Consider the following 24,113-nt stretch of genomic DNA (forward strand, 5'->3'; position numbering starts at 1 on the left):
AAAATATAAGAAGGAGCCTGCCCAATCAAGAGTACATTATAGTTTTATCTCAACAACATCAGTGGTGTTTTGAGATATCTAAAGTGAAATGTAATGTGATATGAAATAGATATGTTTCTCTTGGTGCTAAAGACACAGGAACTACTAATAGAGCTGTGGTTTATTGCTTACCTTCATAACTAAGAGAATACTAACTTTAGTGAAAATAAAGATCTTTTTATTAATTTTTACTTATATATGACAGTGCAGTGCATTACAATTCATATTACTCATACAGAGCACAATTTTTCATATCTCTAGTTGTATATGAAGTACATTCACACCAATTTGTGTCTTCATACATGTACTTTAAATATTAATGTCCATCACATTTTACCATCATTCCTAACCCCAAGCTCCCTCCCTTCCCCTTCTACTCCTCTTCCCTATCTAGATTTCATCTATTCTTCCCATGCTTCCTCTCCCTATCCCACTATGAATCAGTCTCCTTATATCAGAAAAACAAACAAACAAACAAATATTACTTGGGAATCAACTTAACAAAAGAGGTGAAAGATCTATATAATGAAAATTACAGAACCCTAAAGAAAGAAATCAAAGTAGACCTTAGAAGATGGAAAGATCTACCTTGCTCTTGGACAGGCAGAATTAATATTATCAAAATGACCATACAACCAAAAGCACTATACTGAGTCAATGCAATTCTGATCAAAATCCTAATGACATTCCTCATAGAAATAGAAAAAGCAGTCATGAACTTTATCTGGAAAAATAAGAGACCCAGAATAGCTAAAGCAATCCTTAGCAGGAATGGTGAAGCAGGTGGCATCACTATACCAGACCTTAAACTATTCTTCAGAGCAACAGTAACAAAAATAGCTTGGTTTTGGCACCAAAACGGACTGGTAGACCAGTGGTAGAGAATAGAGGACATAGAGACTAACCCACAAAATTATAATTATCTTATATTAGACAAAGGTGCCAAAAACATGCATTGGAGAAAAGATAGCCACTTCAACAAATGGTGCTGGGAAAACTGGAAATCCATATGCAACAAAATGAAATTAAACCCCTCCTATCTTTCACCATGCACAAAACTCAACTCAAAATGGATCAAGGGCCTAGAAATAAAACCAGAGATCCTGTGTCAATAGAAGAAAAAGTAGGTCCTGATCTCCAACATGTAGGATTAGGCCCCAACTTCCTTAAGAAGACTACTTTGGCATAAAAATTAAAACCAAGAATCAATAAATAGAATGGACTCAAACTAAAAAGTTTCTTCTCAGCAAAAGAAACAGTCTGTGAGGTGAATAGAGAGCCTACATCCTGGGAGCAAATCTTTACCCCTCACACATCAGATAAAGCACTAATCTCTAGGGTATATAAAGAACTCAAAAAGCTAAGCACCAAAAACAAATAACCCAATCAATAAATGGGCCAAGGACCTGAACAGACACTTCTCAAAAGATGATATACAATCAATCAACAAATATATGAAAAAATGTTCATTATCACAAGCAATTAGAGAAAATAAAGATCTAAAGCTCTCCTACTTGAAATTATGACCCCCTGAATTCTATCCCAAATTTAAAACTCAAATGCAAATTGCAACTTAGCAGCTGCTCTTGGAAGCCACCTCTTCTCTTCCAATACTTACTATGGTCCTCCCTTGCATAATTTTTTTTTTAGTTGTAGTTGAACACAATACCTTTACCTTATTTATTTATTGGCTGGGAACTCTGGCAATATCTCTTAAACTTTACTATAGTACACACTATTATGAGCAAGCTAGAACACCAACCTGGCGGGCACCTGGAGAATACCTCATGTGTAATGTGTGCCTATGTATGGCACAAATGTACACACAATTCATATTATCCCCAAGTCTGTTCAAATAGTGGGCATCTCCTAAACAACTATCAACAAATCTGGAGTCATTCACCAGCTCATCAGTCTAAATAAAGCTCCTATCACAAACCTGCATTTCTATGCAAAAGAACGTTTTTCCCACTGATCATATGAAAATGATATGTAGGACCCCTATGGCAACAAAAATGAATATTCCTTAAAACAGCATAGAGACTATGTCTTAATACGTTTTATGTTGTGCTGCATAAAAACAGGTCTTTTGGGTAAACATTTTGATGACAATCAATATAAAAGTAATTAAATTTTATAAGCTAAACCAATAACGTAATAGGAAAGAGATGATCGATGACAATCTTAGCTAGCCACAGTGTGGCATGCTGCACTTCGTGCTCTGCAGGAGCTTATTCCCTCCATCTTTATGGTTAAGGGAATAAAAAGCTTTAAATCCACCATGTTGAAACTGGCACCCCTTGTGCCTGTTCTCAGGATACACAGGTTTTCTTTCAAGATCTCTCTACTGAAACCAAAGAAACATCTAAATACTTTAAAAATAGAAGCCTAATGAGCAAAAGGCCAGTTGATTAAATGTGGTCGAAGATAAGCAAAGGAAATGCATTTAACTAACTGAAGAGTGACTTCTGAGCAAGCAGAAAACGTCATGACACTTCCAGGAGCACAGAGTCAAGAGAATAGATCATTTGCCCCTGAAACCTAGAAAAAGAAACAATGACTAGAGCAATGATGGAAAATATTAACTCTAAAATAAGGAAGAACTTTCTGATACAGGAAAATAAAACTACATAAGGAAGCATTTGCTTAGTGAGGTAGATAACCAAGTTTAGATATTCAAAGAATATCTAAGCTTAACCTTAAGCTTATATGATTATTAAAGTAAAATAAATAAGACTAAACAACTTCGAGAAGAAAGACGCTTACAATCAAAAGGCATTTCCCTGATGATTAAAGGACTAATCTTATATAATAGAATCTGTGACCAAATGGATTTCCCTATCAGAAAGCCCTAGTAGGGACACTGCTCAGATAGTCCTCCAAGCATCTACCTGCAGTTTTCTTTCAAGAAGGATGTGATTCTGCAGAGGCAGATTTTAAAGAACCAGGAGTGTCTGACAGCCCGATAGTTACAAACACTTGCACAAAAGGGTTGTTTAAGCAAAATGTGTGTGAACTCTTCCTGAATTTAAACAGGCCAATGTATGAGAAGACTATGGCATAGTTGGGAAAAAAGATAAGCATCTCAGATCTGCCAATGTGTTAACCCTAAACCAAGCATTCCCTCCCTCCTTGGTTCTGGGAATAGGGAATGTTACTCTGAAGTCCCCTGAATGTACCTCTTTTCTTTTGTGGCTACTTAGCTTGGTTGAATTTCAGAATCACTAACTAAACTGGGGGTGTGAACAACCTACCTGTAAATAAAGAGCATTCCCTGTGATAAGAATGCAGAAGCACAAGAAAAAAGGAGATGAAAAGGTAGGTAGAGAACTAACTCTGCCCCTAAGCCACAAATATTCTAGGTAGGGCAGGAAAACTTCACGGTCTTAGTTTCGTTTTTCTAAAAATGCATTAAGAAATAAGAGGAAAATGCTCAAAAAATATGATTTACTATTGTCAAGAAAACAAATTCATATATATATATATATATGATACACATATGATATATATATATGATACACATATATATATGATACACATATCATATATATATATGATACACATATCATATATATATATATGATACACATATCATATATATATATATGATACACATATCATATATATATGATACACATATCATATATATATGATACACATATCATATATATATATGATACACATATCATATATATGTGTGTGTGTGTGTGTATATTTCTCGCCCAGTCTTCATCATGAAATGAAGGCCATCAAGAACACTCAGGCAACATCGATCCAGATATCCTAAATAAAAATAGAAATCTGAGATATGAAAATACATTTTCCAGATTCTTACAGAGCACTTAATTTCAAATGCCACCGTTAGACTACAAGAAAATGTGATTTGAGCTAAAACAGCTAATATCAAAAATAACAAACACAATGTGACCTGCAGAGCTCAATGCAAATTTAAAACCTCACTTCTCATTACTGGTTACTGGATTTCACTTATGAATGTGTTGACCTTTTTTTATCCCCTCCTGCCACAGGCTGCCAATCTTGGTTTACTTAGGGATCATCAATTCACTGTGAAAAAAAAATCAGGCTTTTTCCGTGGCATTATTTCAAAGTTTAAAAAGAGATTTTGACAGGCCAAACATCCCCTGAAATATGAAAAGTAAATCTTTCTATTTCAAAGTAAAATGATAACAAGAAATTTTCATCAAAATATTTTAATGCTGATCTTCCCAGCCACTCTTCTCTTTAGTTTGCACACAGAAGACTAACACATTGTACGTATAAAATCTTAAAAAGCGAGGTAGTTACATAACCAGAACAACAACAATAACAAAAAAATGCTTTTTAAAAAGGCTCTTGGTTTTCATAAGCCAAAAACAACTGTATTTGATTTTTAAGTAAATACTGGGTTGGGGTGTAATGTTAGGGAAAGAGTTATATGCATGAAAAGGAATGATATAAAGTGATTGCTGGTCCTGGGAAGTTGAAGCCATATTCCCCGTTTCCTTAGGAAGGAGCTGACAGCTGAGGTTAGGGTTAGGAACAAAAAATATGAATAAAGATCCAAATATAAATAAAGATCCAAAAATCATAAGATTTATGCTGAAAGTATAGAATCAAGCTGTGGTCCCTTTTTTATTTTTTATTTTTTGGAGCTGCAAGAGCATTTCAGACAAGGCAAAGGAGAATAACCCAGAAACAAATTTTAACAATCACAGACTTGTGCAATTGGGGAGAGCTTTACAGGTCATCCCCTCCTTCTGCAGATGGGGAGAAAGACCTACAGCAGTGGCTCTGTCACACCAACACATGACTCTTGGTGGAGCCCAAGTTATAGAGAGCCCTACTAATTCAAGAGAGGAGGTGGCTGGAATAAGGAGGGAGGGGAAAATGTGATTTAAACAAATGTCAGCAATGATTTATGAACAAGAAAATAGAATCCAAAGAAAATCAAATGGAGAATAATCTCTACCTAGAATATGAACCTCCTTTCATTCTTACTGAACCAAAAAAATAATATCAGAGGAAAGAAAATTTATAACAAATGAATGCAAAGGGCAAAAGATAAATTGAAGAAAATAACCATAGCCTAACTTAGGGTTGTCTATTTAGTGTGTAAACACCACCTATAAATCAGTATTTAAAAGATGAATATCTAAATGGAAAAAAACAAATGATGTGAACAAGTAATTCATAAAAAAAAGAAATATAAATGAACAACTTGGAAATGTGAAACATCACTAATAGTAAAGTAGAAATGAGTGAATCCAATGGTTGGCATTTACTTTTTGATAATACCAAATACACAGGAAAACAACCAGCACACTTTTGCTGTAGTAGCATAAATTTTTAGTGCTTTTCTCCAGGCAATTTGTAATCTGCATGAAGAGCTTAAGCAATGCTCATCACCCATTACCCAGTTATACAGTTTGTAGAAATTCTTCAACATCAATTTAAGAATAGGAATGATCCTTTCATCATTTTAATACACAAAAAAAGAAGAAAATTTAAGTGTCTACTGATGAGAAAATTAAATCACATTTAGAAAGGAGCACCTAAAGAAGTTACCTAAAACCACATATATGCAAAACATTTGATATTAATTCTTTAATACATAACATTATGTAAAAAGCTTAAAACAAGTTCAGTTTCATAATCACACAAGAGAAACACTTAAAATAAGTTGTCTGTAGGTCTTGGAATTATGTAGAAAATATTTGTCTTCTTTTCCTCTTTTTTTCATAATGGATTATTTTCAGAGCAGCTTTACTATTATATAAACTTTTCTTCTTTTTACTATTTCTTAGATTCTCTAATTTAAACATTACTTCTTTTTTAAAGTGTTCTTAATGTTCAAGCAGAAAACTTCTGAGCTCTAGAATCTGACTACATTTTGCATAACAATATGCAATAAAAGGGCCAAAATTGAAGTTCCATTTTTAGATGAAAATAATTAGTTATAAATTTCATAATAAAATAAGAACCACTCAAAATAATTTTTTTAATTTATTGAAAGCCTCCTCATTTGTTTCATTCAACAGCAGGAGATCTGAATAGCAAATGGAATGATGGTGTTGTTGTATCAAGACTTATTTTAATGTTACTTTGATAATTTTTTTTTCCTTTGTGGTGCTGTGGATCAAACCCAGGGCCTCATCTATGCCCGGCAAGCTCTCTACCACGAGCAACATGCTGTGTCCTACTTTGTTAATTTTTTTTTTAAGAATTTAACCTTTACTTTATTTATTTGTTCCTATCGAACCCAGTGCCTCACACATGCTAAGCAAGCACTCTACCACTGAAGTACAACTCCAGCACTAATTAGTTAATTTTTAGAAGATTAAAAACCACTGGAATTCTTATTTACTCTCTAAAACCTGAAGAGAACAAACATAAGGAAGTAATAATAAAAGTACACATCTGATCTAAAAAGTTGTAAACAAAGCCAGGTACCCACTTCCAACACACATACACACACACACACACACACACACACACACACACACACACAAGAAAGAGGAAAAAAGGTCTAATATCCATTTTTTTGTATGATAACTTGAAAGTTTCTATTATGCTGAAAACCATTGGTAAGCAACTATATACTGTCTTTTGGAAATCTTCAAGAGAAAAGCCATTTACTTTTCCACATATCCATTATAAATCACACTGTCATTTGCTGTATTTGGATGAAGTCCACCTGAATTTCAGGAAACATATGTAGCTATCTGATGGGAAGAAAACTTGGAAAATAACAAATTGCAATAAAGCTATGTTTACCCATCCTCAAAGTCAGCTGAAGTTTTCTAAAATGAAAAGCAAAACAAAAACAATAAAAGATATGACCAGAAAGAAAAAAAAACTTATAGAATCAGTGGTCATTTTATGTCTTCTTCTGGACAGTGAGATGCTTGAAGAAAGAGAAAAACAGCAATATTAAAATAAATGAATATATAGTAGGATCTATCAAGAATTTGCAGCCATAAAATTGTAAATGCTAACTTTTATGCATGCTTTCAATAAATAATTATGCATGTTATATTCTTCCCCCCCTCTTCTTTTCCTGTTCAGATCCTTCTCTACCATCATGTCTGCCTAATTAGGTGGTTTAGAAGTTTGGGTACATTGTTTTCTAACTATGTGTAAAACTATGATAAAAAACATTGATGAGCCAGGAACAGTGGAGTACACCTGTAATCCCAGTGACTTGGGAGGCTGAGACAGGAGAATTGTAAGTTCAAAGTCAGACTCAGCAATGTTGAGGCTCTAAGCAACTCAGTGAGACCCTGTCTCTAAATAAAATACAAAATAGGGCTGGGGATGTGGCTCAGTGGTTGAGTACTCCTGTGTTCGATCCCTGATTACTCCCACACACAAAAATTGATGGAATTTTAAAAAATTCTTTATTATTCTCTTTACTTCATTGTATGTAACACATTTTAAAAGGTTGTAATATAAATTATATGGTCATATAAAAATCATTTTTAACTTTATAGTATATACTTTGAATAGTATCCATGGTGAATACATATTAAAATTGATAAATGTCATGCACACACACACACCTCTAAGAAAATTTTGCCTAGAATCAGCATGAAAAATCTAATTCTAGCATGACCTAACTAAAAGAAATTATTTACCATGAAGAAAGGTTTTTGATCATCTAATGTGGATAAAAAGAAATATATGTTGGGGTTCATACTAAGATTCCAGGTATTAAAGAGGAGTAAAGTAGATCAAATATCTGAAGGTACCACAAACATAAAGAACAGACAGATGACTTTTTCATTCTCTTCTCCAGTGCTGGGTATTAAACAAAGGGCCTTTCATATCACTAAGCTACATTCCTAGACCCAGATAACTCTAAAGGGTCTATAGAATATAAAGACCTACAATATCAAAATGCAAAAAGGCTTTTCATAGACTCACTCAAAAAACATCATTTGTGTAACAGAAAGGAAATCTTACCAGCCTCAGTTTCCATCTTAGTCCTCATTTTGCTTTTGAACCATGTTCAACAGAAAGCCTATCTGTGACCGGGGTAAATAGCTCTAGTTCTTTCCAGTAACCAAATATTATATGCCACACACCTGATCACCTTGTACTTGTCTCTATCTATCAATCACTTGATAATGCCCAGAAGAGAACATGATCAGCAGATATAATACATTGGGGATACAATCTCTTATCATTAGAGTCACAATATTATATAAGCACAGCTTCTCTATGCCTTTTATTAATTACACTATGTTCAGATTGTACTATACTTACTTTAAAAGGAAAAAAAAACTTATTTTGGAAAAATTTTAGATTTACAAAAAGATACCAGGATAGTGGAGAGTACTCTCTCATTTCCTTCACCCAATTTCAGTTTCCCTAATATTATCATCTTACAGTGCCATGATACACTTACCAAAACCCAAAATGAGCTGTTTCGTTAAAATATTTACATGTATTTATACAAATTACTTTTTTGAGTTTCATTTTCTTTATCTTGAATACAGATTTTTTTGACTTTTATTTTATCACATGATGCAAGTGTAGGATCTTACATCTCATCTTTTAAGATTCAGGGCAAGATTTCATCAAGCAAGACTCAGACTTTGAATCTTGAGATGAAATGGAAGATCATACATTTGATAAGATATTCCGGTCAAGGTCTACTTAGAAAGTGTATCCACTTTTTCCACAGATATGTGTCAGATGCACACTTGGTAAGCCAGACTTCATCTTGAGACCAAGGCATAGGCCAACAGAAGTCTCTCTGGAGGGGCATTAGGTAACCTCTAGTGCATACCATTCATGGATTACAAACCCCTCCAAGCATCTGTAACATCCAGTTACTTTATTTTTCACATAAAAACAATCCCTGCCTCAGGAAAGCTCAAGCCATTTTTTTTTGGTACCATTTTCCTTTTTTAAAATAGTCTAATATATGTTTGCATGTTAACATGTTTCTTTAGCAGAATGGTCTAGAGTGTTTATAGAACGGAAGTAGCCTATTCTCCTAAGGCCTCTGAAATGCTTAGAACAAAAGAGAACTCTTTAAACTTAACATCTATTGGCAACTCAATGAAGTAGTTAATGACCATGTGTGAAAACTGGTGCTCATAGGAAATCCATAGAGAATCCCCAATGAGTCACAAGCTAAAAGCAGAAGAGCAAGACTGTATTAGTAGTATTATTCCTTCAAGAAGAAAATAAAGTTCCATTTATCCTCTTAAAATTAGTTACTGGCCTTAATTATTATAATGCTTAGGGGACAAAATGGTATAAGATAGCAACTTACTATTGAAATCCTGATTAAAAAGGATAATTTAGACATGTGGACCTAAAGATAGCTATACTCAGCTGTATCAGTCACCGCCAGAAGACTTTTCTAAACAGCCTACTTTTCAAAAGATGTGAATAATTTCCAATTCTGTTTATCTCTCAAAACCAGGCTGTGGAATTAGAGTTTTTTAAATTGCAAAATAGAATTGACAATGCTTTTGAGAAGATTGCAAACTCAGACTTTCTATCATTAAATTTCTTAAAATGAGAAAACCATGAAAAAAATGTTTAAAAAGCAGCAAAGTGCCAAAAACAAAGCTCCTCAAACTTACCTCATAGTAACTCCGAACTGCATTGCAAAATGCTTCATCAGCTACAATTTGGGTTTCCCCATTGAGGAAGGCCTGGAACCGTTCTTTTAGTAACTGTAGTTGTTGTTTGTTAAGCTACAAGAAAAAAAAATGGACATAAATTGATAAATGAACCAATGTATGACATATACAATGATTATTCAAAGTTAAATTACATATTAGATTTGGCACCTGGAATTAGCTTTATGGTAAAAACAAATAGAACTAAAATATTCTCTTACTTGTAACTATGGGTCAAGTTTAAAATGTTTCCAAGGTACATCCCCACATACCCCAGATCCTGATATGGAACTGGAATCGAAATTTCTACCAAGACAGAATGCCTGCAATTAGTATCCCAGCCTCTTTGCAAAAAGTCAGGGAAAAATCTAAACTTTGGCTGGGAAATTAACTACTGTACTGAATCGCCAGCTGTCCTAAACAAATAAAATAGAGGAGGCAAGAATTCTTGGAAATAAGTGGACAATACACTGGAGAAGAGGTAATAAGTGGGAAGCCTATAAAGGATAAAAGATCCTTGCAGAATCTTCTGGAAGAAACTACTGAGTACCAGAAATTTGGATTCTATAAACAAATATACCTCAGTGCCAGAGTGGAGATAATGGAGCAATGAGAAGGAGACAAATCCAAAGGAAAACAGAGACAACAGGTGGGCAGTGAGTGCATCTCTAAGCACAGTGGGGGAGGAGGTGTGAACCAGGAAAGGGAATATAAATTTGTGACCAGACTGCCTCACCTGGGGTCTAGCTCCTATAGTTATTACTGAGGGTGGTGGGTTAGAAATGGCTTATGATTACCAACCATGCCCTCTAGTCATCAACAACAAGCAGGGTCAACTACTTGATTTGTAGGATTCAATGAAAAATGAAAGGAAGGAACCACGTATTTAAATAAAGACAGCAGGAACACAGCATCAAACCAAGTACAGACTGTTTTTCAGCACAGATCTCTGTGTAGCTACACAGGCTCATGCATAATGCTCATCCTATGGGGACATACATGCCATGAGGAGTGTATGGGGCCATGCAGAAGCATTGTGCTGTTGCTTAACTATTTCATTTTGGAAATAATACACCTCAAAATACATAACAGCAAAGGAGCGATCCTTCCATTTCATTCGATCCTGATCAGGCTTTATTAAAGAACTCAGACCAGTTCTGGAATCTATGGAAATGTGAAGCATTTGGAAACATGCTGAGGATAAAATGATTAAAGGATTAGAAAAGCTAAACAAAACTGGTATGACTTGGCTTCAGAAAAGAAAGCTGATGTGAAATAAGTTTAAATCTGTTCAAAAGGCTTATTAAAATGCCATTCCGATATAAGGGAGAAAAGCTCTTTCAAAACACGGATTTTATTTTGGAGTCTAACAAACAAGATAGTTTGTAAAGAAATGGTTGCTGGTAGTAACAAACTGATAAAGAAGTGTCCCATTTTACCCAGGTGTTTGGGGGGGGGAACCCCTCTTGCTCTGGGTAGTGAAGAGAGAAGACCATTCCATTTCTTTACCAAGGTTATTTGAGGGGAAGCTAAACCAAGCCGAAATGCAGGAACATCACCATTATGTTACAATATCTATTTCTACAGTAAGAAGAAAATGAAAGCAGGGACCCTTTGTATGTGTACTTTACTAGCAAGGAAAACTAAGCCCATGTCTTTAGCAATTGAAGCATAGTTCACAAAAGGGACCAGATGGACTGGGACAGCAACTGCTGAGAATGAGGCAGCTGAGAGCATTTTGTTTCCAAGCCCTGGGAATCACTGAGAAGGGCTTCACCTGGCAAGGCAAGTGTCTGGGTAAAATAATGGAACTTAAATAATTTTCAGCATTTAAGTTCAGTTGTTGTAACTGTGTTACATTTTGGTAATTATGATGTGAAAAATTCATGGATATGAATTTAAAAAAGGAGATTTGAGCAAATCCACCTTCTTGAAAAGTCCAACAAAACTGGAATATTTCACAAACATGCCAGAGGCACCTGGCTGAATATTAGGCTTCAGCTTTTATAAATAACAGATACTAGAGTTACATTTAAGACATAAAATGGCATCAAATATTATGTAATATAGAGTCAATAAATGGGTACTTTATTAGTATAGAGAAGAAATCCATATAGCCACATATGCAAGATAGGGACAGAGAAGGGACATTAAATTAAAATATAGTACTGAGCATAGTAGTCAGAAAGCAGTTCCTAAAAGCTACTTGCATTGTCAAAACAAACTTTATAATACACCAAAAGACAGAGACTGATAGAGGAGACTTAAGAAATAGACCCAAAGATAATAAAAATGTTCTATAAAATGCCTATAGAATATCTCAAAATAGTAAATGGTGGTCCATTCAAAGAATGGCATTAGAATGACCAGGCAGTTGTCCAGAAGGAAAAATAAATTGCACTATAACAAGTATGGATTGATTAAAACTTAACTTATAAAAATAGTATAAAGGAACTAAAAGAAAACATGAGTGATTTCCTTTAGTATAAGAAAGATCTCTCTACTAATAACTGCAAATCTATAAGTCCATAAGCAAAGAAAGCTGCAGATAGTATATCACCTGAATATAGATATAAAACCCCTCAACAGAATATTAGAAAACTGAATCAAATAGTGTATAAAATTAACTACATATCATAACCATTTATGATTGATCCTAAGTATGCAAGAGTGGTTCAATATTCAAAAATTCATTTACATAAGCCAGCATTCATTAACAAGCTAAAGAGGGGGGAAAATCACATGATCATATCAATAGATACAGAAAAAGCATTTGGCAAAGTCCAGCATTCATTCATGATAAAAACTACCAGCAAACTAGGAAGGGAAAGTAACTTCCTCAACTTGATTGATGGACAACATGTATAAAACCCTACATCATACATAATGTGAGAAATGTGGAGCTTTCCCATTCAGATCGGGAATGAGGCATGGATATCCTCTCTTATCACTGATTTTCAAAAAAATAATAAAAGTCCTCGCCAGTGCAATAATATCAGAAAAGTAAATGAAATATATATTATATATGTTAGAAAGGAGGAAATAAAGCTTCCTTTATAGATGACATGAAATCTTTGTAGAAAGTCCAAAAATATCCACAAAAAGTTCCTAAAACTAATAAGCAATACAGCAATACACAAAGTTAATAATAAAAATGTCTATCTGATATGTGAGGGGTAAAGATTTGCTCCCAAGATGTAGGCTATCTATTCACCTCACAGATTGTTTCTTTTGCTGAGAAGAAACTTTTTATGAGTCCATCCCATTTACTGACTCTTGGTTTTTAATTCTTGCACAAAGGAGTCTTATTAAGGAAGTTGGGGCCTAATCCCACATGTTGGAGATCAGGACCTACTTTTTCTTCTACTAGACACAGGATCTCTGGTTTTATTCCTAGGCCCTTGATCCATTTTGAGTTGAGTTTTGTGCATGGTGAAAGATAGGAGGGGTTTAATTTCATTTTGTTGCATATGGATTTCCAGTTTTCCCAGCACCATTTGTTGAAGAGGCTATCTTTTCTCCAATGCATGTTTTTGGCACCTTTGTCTAATATAAGATAATTATAATTTTGTGGGTTATTCTCTATGTCCTCTATTCTGTACCACTGGTTTACCAGTCCGTTTTGGTGCCAAAACCATGCTGTTTTTGTTACTGTTGCTCTGTAGTATAGTTTAAGGTCTGGTATAGTGATGCCACCTGCTTCACCATTCCTGCTAAGGATTGCTTTAGCTATTCTGGGTCTCTTATTTTTCCAGATAAAGTTCATGACTGCTTTTTCTATTTCTATGAGGAATGTCATTGGGATTTTGATCAGAATTGCATTGACTCAGTATAGTGCTTTTGGTAGTATGGTCATTTTGATAATATTAATTCTGCCTGTCCAAGAGCAAGGTAGATCTTTCCATCTTCTAAGGTATTCTTTGATTTCTTTCTTTAGGGTTCTATAATTTTCATTATATAGATCTTTCACCTCTTTCATTAAGTTGATTCCCGAGTTTTTTGTTTGTTTACTTTGTTTTTGTTTTTGAGGCTATTGTAAATGGGGTAGTTTTCACCTGTTTCCCTTTTGAAGGATTTGTCACTGATATACAGAAATGCATTTTATTTATGGGTGTTGATTTTATACCTGCTACTTTGCTGAATTCATTTACTAGTTCTAGAAATTTTCTGGTGGAACTTTTAGGGTCTTCTTGGTGTAGAATCATATCAACAGCAAATACTTTCCTATGCAACAGCAAAGAACAACTGGGATTTAAAATTAACTATTCAGTAAGATTTCCATCAACACCCCCAAATATAAAATACCTTAGTATAAATCTAACAAAACATGCATAAAATCTATATAAGGAAAAATACAAAATTGATAAAAATCAAAGCACTAATTAAATGACGAGATGCTTCATGTTCATACACAGGCAAACTCAATATTATCAAGTTGTCAATTCTCCCACATTTGATCTACAGACTCAATGCAATCTTAATAAAAATTTCAAAAATTATTTTCTGGATATTTACAAGCTGATTCTAAGTTTAATACAAAAAGGTAAAAAAAAAAAAAAACACTGTAATGTTGAAGAAAAAGAACTTGGCAACTGACAGTACCCTACTTAGATATTTAAGGCTACACTGACCCAGACAGTGAGGAATGGGTGAAAGAATAAGCCAACAGGTCAATGGAACAGAGAGTCCAGAAATAGAGCCACGTAAATACAATCAACTGATCTATCACAAAAGATAAAAGACAGCAAATGGAGAGAAGAGTTTTTTCAACAACTGAACATTCATGTGCAAAAACAAAGAAATAAATTTAGACACACATCTTATGTCCCCTATAGAAATTAACTCAAAATGGATCATTGTCCCAAATGCAAAATGCAAAACTATAAAAATCATACAAGATAACAAAAAACAAAATCTAGATAGCCTTATGGTTTGGTGATGATGACTTTCTAGATACAACACCAAAGGCAAGATTCTTGAAGAAAATAATATCTTGTTTTAAAAATAACTAAAAGTTAAAATTTTCTAAAATTAAAATTTTTCTGCTCTGTGAAATGCACTGTCAAAAGAACAAGAAGACAAACAACAGACTGTGAGAAAATACTTTTAAAAGATTAATCTGAAGCTGGGTGTAGTGGCATATGCTTGTAATCCAAGAGACTTAGAAGGCTGAAGCAGGAGAATATCAAATTTGAGGTCAGCCTCAGTAACTTAGTGAGACTGCCTCAATGTAAAAAATACAAAGGACTGGGCTATAGCTCAGTGGCAAAGTACCCCTGGGTTCGATCCCCAGTACCCAAAATAAAATGGATCTGATAAGAACTGTTCAAATTATACAAAGAACTGTGAAAATTCAACAATATGGAAAAAAAAAACAGATTTAAAAATGAGCCAAAGTCCTAACAACACACCTCAACAAAGATGATACAGAGATGGGCAAACAAACATATGAAAAGATGCTCTGCATCATAAGCCATTTGGGAAATGCAAATTAAAAAAAATGAGATGCCACTGCACACCTATTAGAATGTATAAAATCCAGAATGCTGACAACAGCTAATGCTGGCAGGGATATGGAACAATAGGAACCCTCCTTCATTGCTACTGGGAAGGCAAAATGGCAAAGCTACTTTATAAACAATTTATCATATGATCCAGAAATTGGTAAATACACAAAAGAAATGAAAACTTTTGTCCACACAAATGTGAATGTTTACAAAAGCTTTATGAAGTCTTTCAGTAGGTGGGTGGATAAACAAAGTATGGTACAACCAGACAATGAAATATTATTCAGCACTAAAAAGAAATGAGCTACTAAGCCATGGAAAGACATGAAGGAAAGTTAAACGCATGTTACTAAGTTGGAGAAGTCATTCTGAAAAGACCATCTACTGTATGATTCCAACTATGTAACATTCTGGAAAAGGCAAAATGGTAGAGACAGTGAGAAGCTTAGTGGTTGCCTGGCGATTAGGGAGGGAAGGAGGGATGAACTGGAAAAACAAAGAGGATTCTTAGGGCAGTGAAACTACTCTAGTGACATGATAATGATGGATACATGTCATGAGAAATTCTTCCAAACCTACAGAAGGTACAACATCAAGAGTGAACCCTATAAGCTATGGACTCTGTGTGATAATGATGTTTCAATGCATCATCTAGAGTTTTATTTCATTGCTATTTATTTATTTGTTTGCTATTGGGACTTGAACCCCAGGGCAATTCACCATCCCCCCACTACCTGTTTTAACAAGTGTGCCACTCTGGTGGGGGATGTTGAAAATAGGATAAGCTTTGCAAGTGTGAGAGCAAGAAATACATGCAAAATTTACCTTCCACTCTTGGTCAATGTCATTGTGAATCCCAAAATGCTCTAAAATAAACTTTATTAAAGGCTCCAAAAGTCATTAATTTGGTTACATGAAGAATACTTCATAATGGTCTTTGATATCCAAAAACGTAAACTAATATTTATAAATCAGGAACAAATTGTGCTATCTATACACGATATACTATTACTTGCATGAAAGGATGTGAAAGCTCTCTATATACAGATATGAAAATATTTTCAAAATATCCTGGGAAGAAAGCAATTTAAAGAACAATGAGTACAATAATGTAGCACTCAGATATAAAATGGGTACAATGAGAATACTTATGTGAATTTACATCCATATGCAGTCAGAAACTATGAAAGGAAGGTTTCAGGAAATGAACAGTTCAAAAATAAGGGAAAAGATTCTTCAACCTACACTCCTTTATTTATTTTGGGTTTTAAATCACAATCTATTCAAATGTTTGTTTAGATTTAGAATACACTATAATAGCAACTTGCATATCTTTAAACTGAAAACAATTATGTCAAAGCTGTTTAAAAATAATTTAAGTCAGCAGGGTGCGGTGGTGCACACCTGTATTCCCAGTGCTTGGGAGGCTGAGGCAGAAGGATCACAAGTTCAAAGTCAACCTCAGCAACTTAGCAAGGCCCTAAGCAACTTAGCGAGACCCTATCTCAAAATAAAATATAAAAAGGGCTGGGATGTAGCTCAGTGATTAATCGCCCCTGGGTTTAATGCCCTGCAAAATAATAATAATAATAATAATAATAACAACAACAATTATTATTATTATTATTGTATTATTAATATTTATTAATGTTATTTAAGTCTATACTGCATGGAAAGTAGACAACAGACTGGTTAACTTTTCATTTCTTCTTTCAGGTAGAAGACTTCAAATTTTCTGTATTCTTTAACATTTCAAGCATGAGGATTTCAAAGAAACTTAAACCAAGAGAGTCATAAAAAAGAACCAAAGTAATCACTCTGTTCAGCATCCTATTCAATACGCTAATCTTTATAAAATCTATTCCAACTGATCTCTCAAACCCCATTTAAGCCTACCCCTCACACATAGACATTCACATACTGTACCTGTATTACCTCAAAGAAACTGTCAAATTTGGACAGTTATAAAAAGTTGAAGTTGTCTAATACTAGCTATCCCTAGCTCTGTACTAAGATAAAACAGAATAAATGTCACTTATTTTCTTTAGCATAGCAGTTCAAAAATCTGAATTTGAGTACTGGCTTATCTACAGGTCTTCTCCTTTGTAGAATAAATTCTCCTATTTTCCCCTAATATCCTGAGTACTCTCCTAAGGATACACTCTAGGCTGTCCATAAAATGAGCATGTTAAATAAAATGAAGTACATGAAAACACTTTGAAGGCTCTAAGGAAATGAAACTCACAATGGTAGCATCCCCTTTAAAGGTACTGGTAGAGTGATCACAATTCCCTAGGATAGTGCGGCCAACACAGAAATAAGGGGGAGGATGACTTCCCACACCGTAAGCGCTCTATTAATCCAAACTAAAAACCAATTAACTCTTCTTGGCAGTCACATCAACTGACTCACATGGTGCTTATAATCAACAAAAACTTCTAAAACATTCTTACATGTTTTTCATTAAGCCATGCTTCATCTTGCTATATTTATTTGGTTCTGTGTTCCAATTGATTATTATTTTTTTGTTTGTCTTAGAATTCTGATTCTTTCACCCCATGAATGCAAAGCTCTGTTAGCTTTGTTACATCCACTAATATAATAAAGTATTATCCACAGAATTTATCCAAATCATTATAAAAATATTTATCAGATGAGGAATAATTCAGGAATCCTGAGTCCTGCCATCACATGCACTATTCCAGTTGTTATTGCAACTAACAATTTTAGGGGCAGTTCATTTTGTTCTTATTCACCCTAAGTTTTTAGTTTAGCTCATATTTGTGTTAGACTACTGTATTTAACAAGGAATGTATATTTTTCAAATATGAAGAAATAAATTGACCAGCAGAAATTGTGTAATGAGAATTTTAGAAAAACCTTTTCTATAAACTAAACTGTAGAAATTTAACTAGAACATAAATACCCTGGAAACTATCTTAATACAACCAAGAGATCAGCCTTAAAACAAGAATATTTCAAGTGCTGATATAACTAAATTTTATAAAGCCAAAATAACTTTTCTATAATAACGACCACAAGAAAAACACTTAGGTTTCAGAATACAGAGGTGTTTTACATTTCCTCGGGGTTTTTCCCTCATGTTCAAATTACATTCTAGCTTTTGCATTCTAAATTGTGGATCAACTGAAGAAGTAGGCCAGGACTTCTGCTCCAGCAGAAGCAGAAGTGGACTGGCTGGTCCACAGAGCCAGCGCTGTGTGGAACCTGCTCTGCCTGCATCTCCATCTGTGGCTCCACACTGGCCACAGCAGCTGCCAGGCATCCTGGTGAGCGAATATGGTCACTTCGAGATTCCACAGCCAAGTAGCAAATGACTTGGGGAAGGCATATGTCCAGGAATGGAACTTGGGTGCGTATTTTCCTCAGACCCATCAAATAGAGGTAGAAAGAGATTTTTCAGGGAGGTAAGAAACTTTACTCTAGACACAGACACTCACTTGTTCAAATGCACAAAGCCATAGCTGCAGAGCTGCTAATTAGATACAGTGAAATGTATTAGCAGGAAAAGACCAAAGGGTAGGTGTTATTTTCTTTCCCCCTTCCCATCAACACTCTGTCAAAACATCTACATCAAACTACTGGAGTAAAATCATCAGCACCTTCCATGTTTCTAAATCAATAGAGTACCCCAAACAGTGACAGAACAATAACAGAGAGGCAGAAACCTCTCCTCCATGACAAGCACTGTGGGTAGCACTAGTATTATTCATGTCTTTTTTTTTTTAAGAGAGAGAAAGAGAGAATTTTTTTAATATTTATTTTTAGTTTTTTTTTTTTTCCGGTGGACACATCATCTTTATTTTTTTATTTTTATGTGGTGCTGAGGATTGAACCCAGCACCCCCACGCATGCAAGTGCGCTACTGCTTGAGCCACATCCCCAGCCCCTCATGTCTTCTTTCATAAGCACAGACACAGGGTGTGCATCCCTAATCTGAAAATCCCAAACCCCAAATCCTTCAGATTTTGGAGGATTGGGGATTCATATTAGGGATGCTCAACCTATAAAGTCTACACAAGTATTCCAAAATCTTGTCCCTCCCCCAAATCTGACATTTGAAACATTTCTGATCTCAAGCATATCAGATCAGGATACTCCATCTATACTTGGGCAGTGAATAAGACTACAAGTATCAGGCTCCTTTGACCATATATAACCAAGTAGCTAAGTTATGGTGAATGAGATGAGAGGAAACATATACAGGTTCTCCGGGAAATCCTAAGAGGTGGGTGAGATCCATTTTTTTGTGTCCTTCTCTTTTCTCTTTCCCTGCTGGCTAGAATTGGATATGCCAGCTGGAGCTGTCACCTTGACCATCAAGATGGTGGGGTAGTAAGACAAAAACAGCCAGAGACCACATGATGTGGAGCAGCATAGCCACCCTGGAACACCCACCTCCTAATTTTCCATTATGTGAGCAATAACCTCCACAGGTACAGACTACTCTTATTTGAGCTTTACTGGTTATGTGGAATAACTGGCAATATGGTACTAAATCCTTACCCATCAAAAACACAATGAGGTACCCAAACAGAGAGAAAATGCCATAGTACTATGCCAGCCTAGTAGTTGTTGGTGAAGTTTATCTTAATTTATTCTAAAATAAAATATTCTTCCCATATGTTTTTTTCATCTGAAAAGCTCCTTATTTAATAAACCTGCCCCAATGAGCAGTGAGCACCTGAGCCTAAGTGCCTGCGGTAGACAGAAAATAACATTATTTTGGCAGACTGAATTCTATTATCCCACAATATTGAGAGGAAGATTAAAAATCCCCAAATGTGCAATACTGCTTTAACATATTTTATAATAAAATGTATGCTAAGCGACAAGTACGTAACAGCAAAATCCTATTGCATGGTGGACAAGCGAGCCCCCAGGCTAGGCTCATTCAGCTGCCAAGTGAACCTTTTCCATCCACATTCTTATTGTTCTCCCTGTCGAATTCGAACCTTAGCAAAATTGCATCCATTATGGTGCTGTCTTGTGGGGAGCAGTCGTGAATTCTAAACTGTTAATGTTAAATCCGTGAATGCTCCCAGTTTCTCTACCATGCTTTACTGGGCACATTCCATACATCTCAGTATTCTTTTTCTTCTTATTGAATTATAACCAATAAAAATACACATTTGACACCAATTTATAGATACTGTAAAATGATTACCAGAATTAAGATAGTAAACATGTCTATCAACTCACAGTTATGTTGTGCATTGAGAACACTTAAGATCTACTTAACAAATTTCAAGTGTAAAAAATAGCAACCATACTGTTCATCTGATCTTCAGAACTTTTTTATTCTGTGTAATGAAAATTTGGTACTTTTTGTTTTTAGTTGCCAGAGATTGAACCCAAAGGGGTTAAATCACTGAGCCCACATGGCACATCCCCTGCCCTTTTTATTTTGAGACAAGGCTTCACTAAGTTGCTTAAGACCATGCTAAGTTGCTGAGGCTGGCCTCATACTTGCTATCCTCCTGCCTTAGCATCCCAAGTACCTGGGCTAACAGATGTGCTCCACAGCTCCCAGCCTTGAAATCTGGTAATCGTGGACATTAGGCCTCATTAATGTTTCTAAAACTCGTAAAGATCATTGTTACAAATAATGAAATTAAGCTGAAAAAGCTAAAACATCTTGCCTCAACTTGTAAGAATAGGGTCTGAACCAGTATCCTAAAGCTTACATTCCTTCCAATTGCCATATTATTCTCTGTTTAGCTTACAGCCACTGACTTTTTCTGGAAAAAAAATGTCTATTACCATTCAATGTATTGTATAGGGCAATGTGTATTTATTTAATATTTAAGGACCCTTTCCACTGAAAGCTGCTTTAGGATAAGAACTTGGTTTTAACTTGCTGCTTTAACCCTGCACCAGAACAATGCTTAGCATACAGAATATTCAGTGTGTGTGAACAAAGGAATAAATACCAGTTGGCTACTCTGAAACTGGCCCTATTTCCTACTAGAGTGGCCAGGCCACATCCTCTATTCTTAAAGTGACCACCCCCACAGAAAAGCCAGTGTGTATTGTGCAATTACAAGAATTCTAGATAGCCTTAATCTCAACAATGGATCAGAAAGCAACCTGTCAAATATAGCTTATTTCATTAATTAGTAGAGCCATTTATTACTAATGGGACAGTGGCGTCCTTAAGGGGTCTCTATAGTCAGTCCACTAATGTTTGTATACAGGATCCCCACAAGTTTTGTATGGTCTTAAGTGGATCCCTTAACCTCAATGCCTCAAATCTTTCTATATAATAAGACAGTAATAATGCACATCTAACAGGGTATTCTATGAAATGAGATGCTAAAATGTTTTAACATGTATGAAATGTTTTATAAACTACTGTTATTTTAGAAATGCATGGTTATTTTACTTCAGCAATTGCAAAAACAGACAAAAATTAATATTAAAATGGATGCTAAGGAACAATTAACAATGGATGGGTTCCCGGCCACAATGTCCAGGAGTCACGAGCTACACCTGGCCACTCAGCACTTGAAATGTGGCTATTCCAAGTTGATGGGCTCTAAGCCTAAAATAAATTTTAGATTCAAATACTCAGTCCAATAAAAAACATAAAATACATTGCTAATATCTTCATATTAGCTATACTTTGAGAAACATTTTCATGTATGGAGCAAAATAAATTATTAAAAAATATTCACCTCTTTCATGTCTTAATATGACTACTAGATATTTTTTTAAATTAATATGACATGATATTTCCAGTTGTCAGCACAAATATTGAGAAATGCATATGATATTCATGTGGCCCTAAAGACACAGATGACCCAGCCATGCTGCACCATGCAAAACAGTAAGGCCTCATTCAAAGAGGCAAGCGTGGCCATACATAAGTTTGGGGCAAAGTGCTGAAGAGAAACTGAATAAGGGCCAAAATCCAGTGCCTCAGGATAGTCAACCTTTCATATCTACACCCACAATCAACCAACTACAGACAGAAAATATTCAGGAAAAAAAATGTTTCTGCACTGAACACAGCTTTTTGTGTCATTATTCTCTAAATAACACAGTACAACTATTTCCATAGCATTTACATTACATTAGTTATTATAAGAAACCTAGAGATGATTTAAAGTATACAGGAGGATGTGCATAGGTTATATGCAAACACTAAGCCATTTTATATAAAAGATATAGAGCACTGGTAGATTTTGGTACCCACGTGGGTATCTTGGAGCCAACACCAGAAATAAAAGTCAACTGTATTTGTTGATACTGATTCACTATCAAAGAGTAAAGTAGGTATTATTACCCACCATCCTTTCCCCAAATGTTATGGACTAGAAAACAGACTGGAGGTTAAGATACAAAACCAATTTGGTCACAGACCTAATACTCTTATGTAGGCCTCTACAAACCAAGTCCACAACTATTATTCTATCACTACATTCCCCTGACCCCACTCACTGGCTATTTTTATTTGACCTGATGTCTTCAGTCAACTGCATTTTAGAAAAGATAATCTAGTTAAGTCCTGAGGAGTTACTCAACAGGACTCTCCAGTTCCCTGAACATAGTGATAAGTAAACAAAGAGAGAAAACTGGCAAGGCTCATTGGTCATTATCTTCCAAATATCTGCTTTCAGACCCTCTTGTTCACTGACAGCATGCATTTCACTCACCACTCTGAGAAGGAAAAGGATCATGAAAATAACCTTCCATGGTCCACAACAGTAATAAAAAAGCTCATTGAAAGTAAATGCAGGCTGGGGGAGGGGCAAGCAGAAAAAATCAAAGTGATAGAGTGCCAGGGATCCCAGCAGCCTGCAGCAGGGCCCCGGAGATCCAGGCCAAGTGGCCTGCCCTGCGGCTACAGAAGGCGTGGCGCCTCAGTGAAGCCATTAATTAGCAAGCAGGGAGGTTAGGGAAGGCCATTAGGTGGAATCCCACCAGCCAAGCCCACACGGACCCTTGGGCCGAGCACGGGATCTCAGAAGGGGAAGGAAGCGGTACAGTCCCATCCCCCACAGCGGACACTCCACCAAGGCAGTCAGCGGCCACCATCCGGGAAAGCTGAAGGATACACCACCACTCTCCTTCAGAGTGCAACATCAAAACAGCGGACACTCCATCCAGGCAGTCAGCGGCCACCATCCGGGAAAGCTGAAGAATACACCACCACTCTCCAACAGCTTGCAACATCAAAACAGCCAGCAGCAGGACCCCGGAGATCCAGGCCAACTGATTCGCACGGCCTGCCCCGCAGCTACAGAAGGCGTGGCGCCTCAGAGAAGCCATTAATTAGCAAGCAGGGAGGTTAGGGACTGCCATTAGGTGGAATCCCGCCAGCCAAGCCCACCGCCCACGCCCGGAACAGGCCCAGCAACCTGCCAGCATTGTAGTCACGACACCCCAATTGGAATAGGGACAGAGCAGAGCCGCCTTCCACTCCCGGAACAGGCCCAGAGAGCCGCCAGCGTGGTAGACACGTCACCCCAATTGGAGTAGGGGCACAGCCGCCGCCTGCACCTGCAAGGGAGACTTTTCAAGTATACAAGAGCAACATAAATAAATAGGGGGTAAATTTCAAAACACAACAGTTGCACCAAGCAGAAAGAAACGCGAGCAGTATGAAAAGACAAGGAAAGAAAGGACCACAAGCAATGCAGGTCAACTCAACTTTAGAAGAGGTAATAGCTGCAACAGATGGAATATCAGATAAAGAGTTCAGGATATATATGCTTCAGATGATCTGGAGTCTCAAGGAAGACATGAGACAGCAAAATCAGACAATGAAAGATCACATTGACAAACAAATCCAGGAAGTAAAAGATCAATTTCACAGGGAGATAGAGGTAATAAAAAACAAACAAATTGAAATTCTAGAAATGCAGGAAACAATAAACCAACTTAAAAACTCAATTGAGAATAC

General features: G+C 35.8%; 1 protein-coding gene across 4 annotated transcripts in view; it reads right to left on the reverse strand.

The window, feature by feature from the left end:
- Cadps2 (calcium dependent secretion activator 2) overlaps positions 1–24,113 on the reverse strand; it is a 512,216-nt gene that overhangs the window by 372,597 nt on the left and 115,506 nt on the right. For all 4 annotated transcript variants that reach the window (XM_026388720.2, XM_026388719.2, XM_026388718.2 and 1 more), the window contains exon 2: positions 9,639–9,752. In XM_026388720.2, coding sequence (XP_026244505.1) covers positions 9,639–9,752 — 114 coding nt within the window. The remainder of the gene's footprint in view (positions 1–9,638; positions 9,753–24,113) is intronic.

The sequence above is a fragment of the Urocitellus parryii genome, chromosome 3 (genome assembly GCF_045843805.1).
Source record: "Urocitellus parryii isolate mUroPar1 chromosome 3, mUroPar1.hap1, whole genome shotgun sequence".
Classification (NCBI taxonomy): Eukaryota; Metazoa; Chordata; class Mammalia; order Rodentia; family Sciuridae; genus Urocitellus; species Urocitellus parryii.